Source organism: Siniperca chuatsi, linkage group LG22 (genome assembly GCF_020085105.1).
Source record: "Siniperca chuatsi isolate FFG_IHB_CAS linkage group LG22, ASM2008510v1, whole genome shotgun sequence".
NCBI classification, from domain to species: domain Eukaryota; kingdom Metazoa; phylum Chordata; class Actinopteri; order Centrarchiformes; family Sinipercidae; genus Siniperca; species Siniperca chuatsi.
The window spans coordinates 8,436,576-8,448,908 of NC_058063.1; the positions used below are offsets into that span (position 1 = coordinate 8,436,576).

Sequence of the window (12,333 nt, forward strand, 5' to 3'; positions counted from 1 at the left end):
TTGCATGTGATGCTATGAAAACAATAATGTGAGGCAAACTAATCAAGGTCTCCATCCATAATGGAACAATATAAAACAACATAAAATCACAAAAACAACCAGGAATGGAATATGAAGAAGTAACAATATTTATTTGCTCATGGTATCAATAAAGAGCTACACCAAAAAGCTGACAGACCCTCCAACTCTGTGGCAATAGTTTTGAAATAAATTAATGTAATGGGAAATCTAACATATATGTTAAGAGAACAAAAGAAGAAATATCAGCAAAATGGAAAAAACACTCTAATAGACACTAAAAGATAAAAAAACAGATCTATGAAATACTGTTCCTGAAGAAACCAAAACACTTTTTTATGTTCGCACTGCAGAACCTTAACCAAACAAACCCCAGTGAGTTTCCACTACTGGAACCAGTAAAACCGTCTCTCTGCCACAACTCTCAGGGGTCTCTGAAGAGCAAGGAGAAGGGGAAGATTTGGCTGCAAAGAGAGAGACAGACACTTTCACAGTTTGTTCTCAACAACAAACTGTGCGTAGGATTAATGCAACTGTGGGCTTGTCCCATAAAGCTGCTACTGTATATCATTATTACCATAAAAAGACTACATTTGTAAGATTGTTTGGCATGCTCTTTCAATGCGGAGATACTTTTGTCAGTCTTTTATGTGCCTAAGGACATCTGGCGTCTCAGCTTGTCTCAACAGACACAGGAATATTGTAATTTCTGTGCTTATAATAGCTGGATTTCCCCGATCCATTTTAATCTTTGACAACTTTATTCTTTCAGATGTAAAGTACCAATTAGCTCTTGTTTCTCCTGTGGGTGTAAAAGTCAATCAGATCTACAAATAAGACAGTGACATCACTATCATCTCCACAAATATGAATCTTACCCTTGCTGTGTGCAGATTTACTGATCTGTTGTTAGGTTCATTTGACAGCTTTTACTTGTGGCATGCTAGCGAGATACTGTTTACTGTTGGTGTGGCTGCTCTGAACCTGGCTCCTAAGGTCGAAAGTGTACCTTCTCACTGCCCACTGTGCCGTCATACCAACCTGGCCAGCCGAGTCAGAATTCCTGGCTTCACAGGTGTCCCAGGGACAGAGTCTGCATTGTCTCCTTCCTCATCACCCTCTCTCATGTCCTGTGTTGTCCCAGGATGCACTTCACCCGGAGTCCCACTTCCTCTTACTGTGTTGACACCTGATTTCTGCTGGGGTTCGTCAAACCTCTTGGTCCCTTTCTGTGGGAGAGGATGAGAAGAAATTTAAATAAAATAGAACAGAATATGAAATCTTTTTTTTTACAGTAATACAAATGTAATTGAACTGACCGTCCGCTAACCCCTCCCACCGAACAGCAACTGTCCAATCATAGCTTTGCAAATATGACTACTGTAGCTTTGGATTTCTCCACATGTTAAAGCAGTGTGCATGGGGCTGTAGTAAGAGCAATACTCCATATAAAAAGAGTTTGGAGAGTCGTGTCTTTTACAGGAGCAAAAGTGTAAGGAACGGGTTAAACAATGTTTATCTGCTGTAACGTAAGCCGCTAACGTTAGCATGCCCGGTTAATTAGCTTACTAACAATAGTAGTAACCTAGCCTTAGCATATGATTAGCTAACTAGATTATTATATGAAGTTCCAGTGTACTTTAGAAATAGCAATGTTTAGTTGCGTGGCAACCAGTGTAGCACAGCTCCCAGGTGCTATCTTAGCATAGACTGTATATAAAGATGGACGACGTGTCTCCACTTCCTCCCCCTGTACAAAAATGAAGCCAAAATATCCCGGATACAGGCGATGCCATTTTGCACTGGTGAGGTCATTTGGAGCCAGAGTCTGCGAGTAGTGATTGGGGTTGGAGCCGCAATATCAAGGTAAAATTTATTTGACGTGTACCATGTCCCATCTGCTAACACAGAGGGGACGATCATGTTGTTTTTGGCTTCATTTTTGGAGAGCTGTCATGTCGTCCATCTTTATATACAGGCTATGGGTGCTACTCAAGCCCCCAGGCAGTGCGCCAGGATTGGAAGCCAATTTGACATAGTGGCCAACCCGTGTAATTACAACTTCTGGGTCCGTCACATGATGCACACTGGCCCAAAAATACTTTTTACAATAGACTTACATTGTAAAAGAAGCGGCAGTATACGGTGGATAAATTTTTTTGAGCGTCACAATCCCCGCGAAATTACTTGTTTCACTATTAAAATTTGATCCATTCAGTCCGATAACATTTGGCCGCGCGATTAAATAATTTTATCCCCATTCAAGTTAGCAGAGGGCTAAACTGGAAGTTAGCCGGCTCGGCCAGCAGAGTCTCTAGTGCGCTCGCTCTATGGGCCGCACAATGCGGAAGTGTATGCCGAAGATCCGAGTAGGGTATCTCTGCAGACTGGAGACTTTGAATGGGGTAACTGTTAATCATTTTTTATTTGGCCAATCAGAGGCTTATAATCCTCTGTCAGTCAAAAACTAATTTAACCAATACGCCACCTGAACCAGTTGTCAATCAGTTTTTAATTCGGCTAATCATCTTTCTCATAGAAGAAGGGGGAGGTTCGACACAAAGAAGCAAACTTACCTTGTTTCTCAATGTTTAGATCCGAAATTTTCAGCTCTAGTCAAAGGATCAAAGTATCAACAGACAACAACGTTTTTAATGAACATTTTAAAGTGGAGGTAGAGAACTTTTGATCATAACAGAATATAGTAACTTTCACCACTGCTCATTTTAGAAATTACACATTGTAAGTTTATTAGAGACGCTGGCGGCTAATGAGCTATCATCATGGCTGTATGCAGTAAACTGCAAGCTAATGTTAGCTAACTCGCTAACCTCTATGGGAATTTACAGTAGTAAGCAAATAGGCTAGAAAAGCGTTGGAAACCGGAAATGCAGTAGTGCCCTTGCCTAATGAACGACGGAACAAACTTTTAAATTAGGCCTTGTAGATCTAATATGAGTGAAAATTCGGCAACTGGACTGCTTATTTCTCGTCTCAAATTTGTTCAGAAACAGATTTTGGTGGACTACTAAGGTGAAATAAGTGAAAGTTTACGTAGCCTACTTCATACAACATAACCCTACTACGCATGCTCAAACCCCATCGGCTCACAGAACAAGTGGCCTCAGGAGGGAGCACTGCAGTTGGATCCTTCTCCCACCGGACATGATCCTGGGAAAATGAAGGCTTGCTAGCTAATGCTGGAAGCCAGAAACAAACATTGTCTGTTTGATAATCTAATCAAAGAACACGTTTTCTTGCGGTGGCCTTTCTAAAATGAGCAGTGGTTACTATATTCTGTTATGATCAAGGAGTCCGCCCCCCTTATAATACTGTGAAGTGATTTGCTGAATTAAAAAGTGATTGACAACTGGTTCAGGCAGCGTATTGGTGAAATTCAGTTTTTGACTGACAGTGGATTTTAAGCCTCTGATTGGCCAAATAAAAAATGACTGACAGTTACCACACCCTCTGAGAGTCTCCAGTCTGCAGAGATACAAACTTAGCTAATTTTATTATTTTTTATTATTATTATTTATTTTTTTAACCAGGAAGTTGAAATGTTTTGGCTTCATGCGCCACTGAGCAGCTTTCATAGGAATGAATGGAGCCCTGTCTGTGAAGCTGTATCCAGTTCTGTTTATACATCCATGGTTTTACTAAAAGTTTAGGGTAATGTTATCAACTCTGTCGTGCTCTGTATTGGATTTGGGGAAGGTGGCACGATGACTGCCAAACTCATCAGTTTGTCCAGTTTGATATAAATTTTTTTCTTTACTGTACCAAAATATTAGGTAGCTAATTAGCTAACTAGCTCCATCCTACAATACAAGAGAAATGCTGCTGCTTTATTTCCATGTGTTCATCGTAGATCATAAACTTTGGATGCTGACTATTTACCTGGGACCAGTAAGCTTTAGCATTAGTCTTTTCTGCATCATTATACAGCACTTAGTTCGCTTGATATTATGTACGTAGCCATCAAATTAATATTTAAGACTTGTTTGCAAGTTTCTCATTTTCATACGAGTTAGCCAAAAACATTAAAAACTCAGCCGAAGACAGAGTTTCCAACCAACTCATGGAGTTGATGTTAGTTAGTTAGCTAGCTAATAAAATATGCTAAGGACAGTTTTCATTTCAACCAGTAAAATTGATGCTCGGTGACTATGAGAAGCCTGCTTTCGTCCACTTCCGTCTGAAGTGGACCCACTGTTAGCACGAATTTTGAGTGGTAAATCTGCCACTGTTATCACTGTTAACTGCATACGTGCCTTGCTAGAATGGAAAACTTGACAGGCCTAGCAACAATGACTATGAGTGGTGGGGCTTAGCCAATGGCAAATTGGATTCTTCTATTTGCCTCAGTGTCAAAGATTTGAATGGAATTCCTTATAATAAAAATGGACATTTGAAAACCCAATATTTTTTCTTCGTCTTTTGACTACACTTCTCTTGAATTTGTTTGTGCAATCAGAACCTATGCTTAATGATCACCTTCATTGTTCAAACTTAATCCTTTTTAAAGCTGGTAGACTTGTATTGGCACTTCCTTCTCAGAAAATAAATACCTCAATGGGCTGACATAATTAGTTTAAATCATTTTTTCCACTTGAAACAAATGTGAGGGGAAAAAGCAAAGCTAAAGAAGAGGTAGAAAAAAAGTCAGAGTGGACCAATGTAAAAAAATCCACAGGATTAGATGAGATGAAAGGCCATGGAGGAAAAGAGAGTGGGGTGGAGGGTAATTTTGGGACTAAGTTGCTAATCAATCTGAAGCACATCACCTGAAATACACACTCTCTCACATACACACAATTACATAGAAACACGTACACTCTCTGTCTGACGTAATACTATTATTAACCTTAATCACACTTGTTATCCTACCTGTCTGCGCTAATGTTAGCCTGGGGCAACAATAAAGACAACAATAAAGTGTGTGTGTTTATAGATGTGGTAGAGAGGAAACGAAAGGGTGGGATGAGATTGAAATTGGAAGATGAATTGTTGGAATCAATTAATTCTAAACAACTGTGGGCTGATTTATTTGACATTTGAGAGAGTGACAAATCAGGTAACCAGTTAAATGTGATGAGTGAAAGACTGAACTGAATTAATAAAAGAAAAGAATCACCTTGTCAGCAAGTCCTGGATCTTCCTTGACCTCTCTCCCTGAATGTGCATTGTCCACATGCAGCCCGCTGAAAGTTGGATACAACAAAGTTTATTCTTACATTAACAGAACAATTACTGCGTAAATTCTTTGAAAGTGTGGTCACATAAAACATGAGGAACTTTTTACTTTAAAATGAAGTTTTGTTCTTGATTTGTATGTTTATGTAATAGTCATCACAGAACCAGAATACCCAATACACATATAGAATACACATTAAATGAACAAGGCTGCTCTGTTGGAAATGGAAAGAGTAACGCAAGATAAAGAATGAGAGGACCATGCTTGATGATCTCAATTTCTGCCATTAAGCTTTGTGTCTAACTTTTGTTCATCTGTCATTTAATTTGTCACAGAATTTTAACAGAATTTGTGTATCAAAATAATATAAATTATTATATAGGAGAAGAAAATGATGCCATACAATGAAAATCAGTGCTTATCTGTCAATGTCCCTGTTTTGTATTTAAATTTGTGGGTGTCATGCCTCATAGTGCATGCCTCCAAAGGCCTTTAGTTACATGTTAGTTAATTAAAATGAATTATTTTGCAGACAACACCAACAATCGTCTCTTTGATGCTCTTTGTTGACAAGTGTGATTGCATGACTGTTACAACAGGTTGTTGTATTTTAATTTAAGAGGTGTAGGAAAATATGCACCTTATCAAATGCATCACCTTCATTTAGCAGACACTTTTTGCCAAAGTGACTTACAAGAAGTGCATTCAGCCTACATAGGAGCAAGAACTAGATGTCGTCAAAAATATTTATAATCTGACAGCGCTGACAGACAGAAGAAATTGCATAGGCCGACCAGTGGCTTAAATATTTTTGCATTCAATTGACTTGAATGAGCTACAGCTGCAGAGGGCCATTTAAATTCAGCAACAGGCTACAGCCCTCAGAGCTTCAGCTTCACAGATCTAAAAGGCATAGTGGTGCAGACCATCAGGCTGAAGGTCTGTGAGAAGGAAAAGAAAAGTTACACAACAGAACCAAATACTCCACAGAAAAGGGCCCTGAGCACCAAGGTTGCAGACAAATATGAGACAAAGATATGCAGCTTCAGTCTCTGGATAATGAGAACACTGCAGAAGAGGCCTGACAAAGTGGGAAAATATTAGAGCAAACTCTACTAAGAAGAAAGAAGAAGGCAGCGGAGATGTTTCTGGCTCAGCAGGAGCCAGAAAGTGCAGACAAGCACGAGGTCATGGTTGTCCTGACCCAGGCTGGGCACCAACTGTCTCCTCAGGCCTCTACATGAGAGCCAACAGACCCTCAAGGAGAAAGAGAAAGAGTGGACCAAGAGCAGGACTAACATGTGGGCAAGATTTCTCTTCTGGAGAAGAAGTCCAAAAGTCCAAAAGGGCTAGACTTTTGCAGAGTAGAACAATCAATGCCCTGATCCTGATTGGGAAGGAAAGAAAGTAGAAAAGGAAGATGGAAAAATTTGTCTAAAAAAAAAGAGAAAGAAATAGTGTTGAGAGAAAATATACAAGCTGTCATTTTTTGTCCGTTCTACGTCCACACTTGTTCTTTGAAACTCATTATTTTCTGTTCCCATTTTTCCAGCAAGTTTAACACAAAAACAAACCATCTGTCTCTCCAGGGCAACATGTAGACACACACACACACACACACACACACACACACACACACACACACACACACACCGCAGTATGTAGGAAGACCCTGAGAGTAGAAAGGACACATACTGCTGCCAGTGTGTGTGAACTTGTACCTCTGTGTGTTTATGTGTAGCACCTTTGTAAGGACATGTAAGTGTAATGGTCAATGTGGTGAATATAATTCAGTGAGAATTGCTCACTGAAACTTGATTTCCTGTGAACTGGTAATGATGCTTGAGGCCCTGCTGTTTGCAGGATGTTTACACAGTTTGTGCATCTGAGTGTGTGTTCCTCAAGTTAAAAAAATGAGACAATTCTGTTTATACAAGTTAAATACAAACTAGGTGGAGGGCAAGACCTTGTTTGTGTGTGTGTGTGTGTGTGTGCATTTTAAATAATAATTTTCGCCCCACTGATCTGACTGTCAGTGTGATTGAGGTGGCGCCCGTTCGCCTCTTGTCTGTTTCATAACTGCAAGAATCACTGGAGCATGTGTGTGTGTGTGTGTGTGTGTGTGTGTGTGTGTGCATGTGCGAAACAGGGCAGTTGTCAGAATGGATGTCTTAGTGATTTTATGAATAAGAACACTTACTTTCATCTCTACACTATGTGTATACAGATGTGTGTGGACGTGTATGATGCTAGAGTGAACAAGCTTCCTATTATTCCACCCATCATCTTCGGCACATTATCCACATCACCACCCTTACAGCAATACATACTGTTCACACTGAAGAGGAATAAAGAAAATAATCAATGCCAGCTTGGCAAATCAATTTACCCATGCCTACTTTTGTCAATATACATTACAGCACACTGTAATCTATGGTGAAGTCAATAATGCCTACTGTATTTCTACTCTCACAAAAATTGACCTATCACAGTTTTATCATTAGTGCTGTGATGATACAAAGACAGTTTTTGTAATTCTTACATTATATATTGCTGAGAGAGAGGGCTTTATGTGTCCTACACTTGATTATCTCAGAGCCTATCCAGAGACTTCATTTAGCAACCTCTCTGTTTGGCTGAATGTTGTGGTTTTAGAGTAGAAAGTAAGAGTGGGTGATATGGATAAAATCCTCTATCATGGTATATATATTATACTGTACAATTTATATATATTGTGATATTGTACATTTTCTGCAAAATCAATGGAGCAACTTTATGGATACAATAACCAGATAGGAATGTCTGTTTTTGATGTTTTTGATGCAAAAACAATACAAAAATCCACTTTTGTCATAGAACAGTCCTGTTCATTGATTTACAACACATGCCCACAATGGCCTTATACACACAGATATTAAATGGATAGCTACCGTAAGTATAAATGGTATGGGGAAATCTTTGACAGTTGGCAAATTTATATTGTCTAATGATGAACATAGTCATATCACCAAACTCTAGTAGAGAAAATGGCTTACAGATTAGCTCTACAGTAGTAAAGAGAGCTCTCACCCAACCATAGAAACCTTGCTTTCAGCCTCCAAGTCATTGATTAAGTCCTTTATTATGGCCTCCTCTAGTGGTGAATCTCTTTTACAGCGCTTTGACTGTGGCTCACAAACAGAGGGGAATCGCTGTGCAACCACTTTCTCCTAGAAAACACACATTAGCGTACTGTATATGATACATGGCATGAGGTGGATACTATATAATTTATACACAACTGTAGGTGTACAACATAAAACAATCCAATATAACAGCCCTGCAACAAATTGCAGCTTTGTGAAGTTGGTAATGTTCAGTTCTTATTGACACTGTCAGAGAGGTGTTGATTCAACTCTATAATAATGTCTGGCACCGCATTCTGGGGTGTTGTTGTATTGCACAGTTCTATATTGTAGTATTTATCTCCACAACACTGGACATAGTGTACACACACACACACACAACCACACACACACTAGCCTGTATTGTCATTGTGAGAATGTGAGTAACATAACAACAACTCACTGGGTTCAACTTCTCCTCTGCTTGCTTTTCTGAAACAAGATAAATACATGTGAGACATCAACATGCCTGAATAGTACGTCAATAAGTATATTGGGTTGATTGAGCACATAAGGTACCTGCACATTACCACTTTTCAGTGCGGGAGAGTGGTCAGGCCAATAGAGCCTATATAGCCCTGACACATGACACTATCCAAGGTTACAAAATCTGTAACATTAATTACTACAGTATGTGTCACTGTTACTGTTGCACCATATCTCTCTCTTGATGCACAATCAGTTCAATAACAAATGTGCATGTCTTTGTACTGGTAACATGTAATGCTTTGCAAGTACAGGATGTATTTTGTGAATACTCTGTGTCATCACAGCAACTGGATAAGATGTGAGTTTTTGCACATGTGTGTTCATCCTCACCATTCAGCACGTTTTTCTCCAGGTAGAGCATAAGAATAAACGGGTAGGCTCTCAGCTTCCTCTCACCATATTTGCACATCACCTTAGACACTCCCTCCCAACGCTTCTTATCTGGTAGCTACAGTTAAGAAAATACAGTGAACTTCTAGAAAAAAGGCATTTAGCAAATAGACTATCAGTAGCTGTAATCTTTGCTCTGTATTTTTGCAGTATAGCAATTTAAAAGTAATACACATAGCTGCTACAGTACCATCTACTAAAACACGAGCATGCACTATAGTGATCTCAACACTGAATATTAGTTGTGACCCTCATTCCATTGGGTCCCCACTTTGTCTTATTCCCTGTTACTCTTTACAGTTTGCTACATAAAACACAGACATGCAACAAGTCTCACATAAGATGTAAAAGCACTGTCAATGAAAGCTGGTGACAAACTTCCACATCTGCATGACCTCATCCCCATGTATCACTGTAACGAAGGCTGGAAGTGTGGTGGAGAGATATACAGTATTGATATGGGGATGATTAGTGGAATAGGTAGCTGGCAGACAAACAGATACACTAATGGATGAATAAACTGATGAACTCACTGTAAAGGATACAAGGGAAGACAACAAAGTGGGCACTAGAGAAGGGTTGAAGACTGTCCAGGTTGCCGAGAACAGTTCTGATAATTTCCTGAAAACAGAGAAGAGAAAGAAAGAGAGAGAGAGAGTTAAAGCGAGGGAAATAACATAGACAATTAATTTGATTAAGAGTAGAATTCTGACAGAGCGACTAAGCAGGCGAGCGGCATCCATAATTACCTCCAGTTCCTGATTGAAGCAGTTTCCTCCCATAACCTCATCTCCACTGATAAAATATATTATACACATTATAATATGTTCACAACACATTTGTAAAAGATGATATACAGTATAAGCAGTTCAAGTTTTGGTAACTTTTTTCAAATGCTGTAAAGCTGATTACAGTATAAGGCATTGTATACATCAGTGAATGCCTTAAAGGGCTTTGACTGTTGAGCACAAATGTCAAACGGTAAGAAGATATAACGCTGGAATGCTGCTGAGCCGTGAGTGTCAAAAAATATTAGGTATAGTTTAAATATAAAGAGTCTTCTTCACTCACAAGGAAAAACGGCTTTAAGGCATTTTAGGACTCTTATTGTAGGATGTTATCCCTGAATAAAGGCAGACAGATCCTGTGGGGCCTTTTTTTTGCAGATGAAATGTCAAGAAAAACTTAGGTAACCCACATCAGAACATGTACTAGTAGGCAGTAGCGTTGGAGTTAAAATGGAGAAAACAGATCAATGTTTCATCTCTTGCCTGAAGCTCAGCCGTCTCCCAAACTGCTTTAGAGACTGAAGAACATTTTGCAGTACTTTGAAGAATTGAATCTTCAGGAGAAAAAGGGAAGCGAAGAATGGAAGGAACCTATGAGTGGATGCAGCATCGATCAATAGTCTTTCTCTTGCTGGTATGTTTGAGCTTATGGATTTTGAGCTTGTGCTGTTTTGCTCTGCTTTCAAGAAATTAAAAGTGAAAAAGAGAAGGAACTAATAATGGCAAACACATTTAAAGAATGCCAGAAAAAGAATTACTCACGTCTGTAGTTGCTCTAATGCAGAGCCTAGTCTCTGTTTTAAGTTTGGTCTCAAAATACTTTTTTCTCAAGCTATTTTTTGTATTTTCTTGTAGGTTCTTCATTTGGAATGGTCTCAGGTTTGGCCACAGGTAAAGCACAACCAGCTAAATTATTTCATTTCTGGTTATTTCTAGTCATCTCTAGCTTGGTGTTGGGATGGTACCCTATTTTCTCTGCCACTGTCTATCTTCTCTTTTTCTTGGTTCCCCTTTATCTCAGCCTTCAGTTGAACTAAATTTATCAATGGTCTTGTCTTGCGCTCATATTATACTTCTTGCTCTCACCAAAAGGCAGAACATTGGTGCAAGGAAGAATAGATATTAAGTATAAACATGAGGCTGTGAAGATGTAGGCTAAAGACCAATGTCTATCTTGCCTGTAGCTGCTGCCTCTTCTGATCTTGAACTTGTAGATAAAACTACCAGCTTTGAAGAATCGAGTTTCGGGGACAGGGAAGGAGAAGGCCTGCAGTGGCATGGCTGACCAAAATCATAAAATACACACATTCATTTATTTATTAATTGATGGCCTGTTGGTTCAGAGGGCAACCAACATACAGAATACATGTCAACATCACTGAGGAAAATGTTGAATTGGTTTAGCTTGCTAACTAGGACAAATTTAAGATACAGTAGGCTATAACTAACTGCCTTTACTCATGTAAAAACTGTAGAAATTCTTGGTTCCCTCTCTCGCTCTCTCTCTCTTAATATTACCGTGTCTAGAGAAAATGGCGAACATGAAATTTGTAGGTCATCCAGCAAGCTTCACATCCACATCCCTCCAGCAGTCAACAGTTAAAACTGTGATGATCGTCAATCACACTCTTGACTCGCCTCGAGATTCGCTGAACAGGGCGAATTCCCGCCTTCCGGTCGCTATGCCTTCTTTGATTAGCTAGATCTTCTTCCAATCAGCGGCGTCAGAGAAGGCGTCACTATGGTGACGGGTGACACCGCCAAAACTGTCACATGACTGTCAGCGGACCACGTGTAGCGGAAAGGAGTAGTTGTAAAAATTCCTCTCTGTATATCGGTTAAAGTTAGAAGTGGTTACGGTCTCCCTTTTTTACTCGTGGCATTTCCTTTCACACTTTTCCTTTAGTATGTGAATAGGCGACAGGTCGATGCCTATTTATGCGATCTCCCTCAAAATAATTCAACTGAAAGGGTCCAAAAGGTGAGATAAAAATATTTATCTTTAACAGTGGCATCTTATTCAGTGGCGTTCCAACCCAATTCACTACATTGTGATGTAACAACGGTGACGTTTCTACGTCTTAATGAATACTGCGTCATCATAGATGTCACATTCCAATGTTATAACATTGCATCATTGTAGCAAAGTTTGTGCTCATATATTGTGACGTTTTGTTTTTTGTAACAATGCTACATAGCTTTGTGACGGTACAACGTTCTAACACTGCCACCAGCCACGTATTGACGTTCCAACCTTGTGAAAATACGTATCATACAAGGGCAACCT

At 39.4% G+C, this 12,333-nt stretch overlaps 1 protein-coding gene across 6 annotated transcripts; it reads right to left on the minus strand.

The window, feature by feature from the left end:
• Positions 1-112: 112 nt before the first annotated feature.
• On the minus strand, positions 113-12,027 carry LOC122869667 (membrane-anchored junction protein). Of its 6 annotated transcripts, none has more exons than XM_044182857.1 (10): positions 11,565-12,027; positions 11,225-11,327; positions 10,008-10,053; positions 9,804-9,879; positions 9,199-9,309; positions 8,783-8,811; positions 8,285-8,424; positions 5,156-5,222; positions 1,060-1,247; positions 113-482 (listed from the first exon to the last, which is right to left on the minus strand). In XM_044182857.1, the coding sequence occupies exons 1-10, from the start codon at positions 11,587-11,589 to the stop codon at positions 443-445; spliced, it is 825 nt and encodes a 274-aa protein (XP_044038792.1). In that variant the 5' UTR covers positions 11,590-12,027; the 3' UTR covers positions 113-442. The 6 variants fall into 6 exon arrangements, with proteins under 6 accessions (XP_044038792.1, XP_044038793.1, XP_044038796.1 ...); XM_044182858.1 differs by having other exon boundaries at positions 11,225-11,337; XM_044182861.1 differs by lacking the exon at positions 11,225-11,327.
• Between the last annotated feature and the right edge of the window lie 306 nt (positions 12,028-12,333).

Bases quoted from the DNA above. Each gene is read 5' to 3' on its own strand.
- LOC122869667 (XM_044182857.1), bottom strand. From the start codon at position 11,589: ATGTTCGCCATTTTCTCTAGACACG. The intron at 9,880-10,007 runs GTAATTATGGAT...CTCTGTTTTCAG, and splicing joins GCTTCAATCAGGAACTGGAG to GAAATTATCAGAACTGTTCT. The intron at 8,812-9,198 runs GTGAGGATGAAC...ATCTTGTTTCAG, and splicing joins GGAGAAAAACGTGCTGAATG to AAAAGCAAGCAGAGGAGAAG.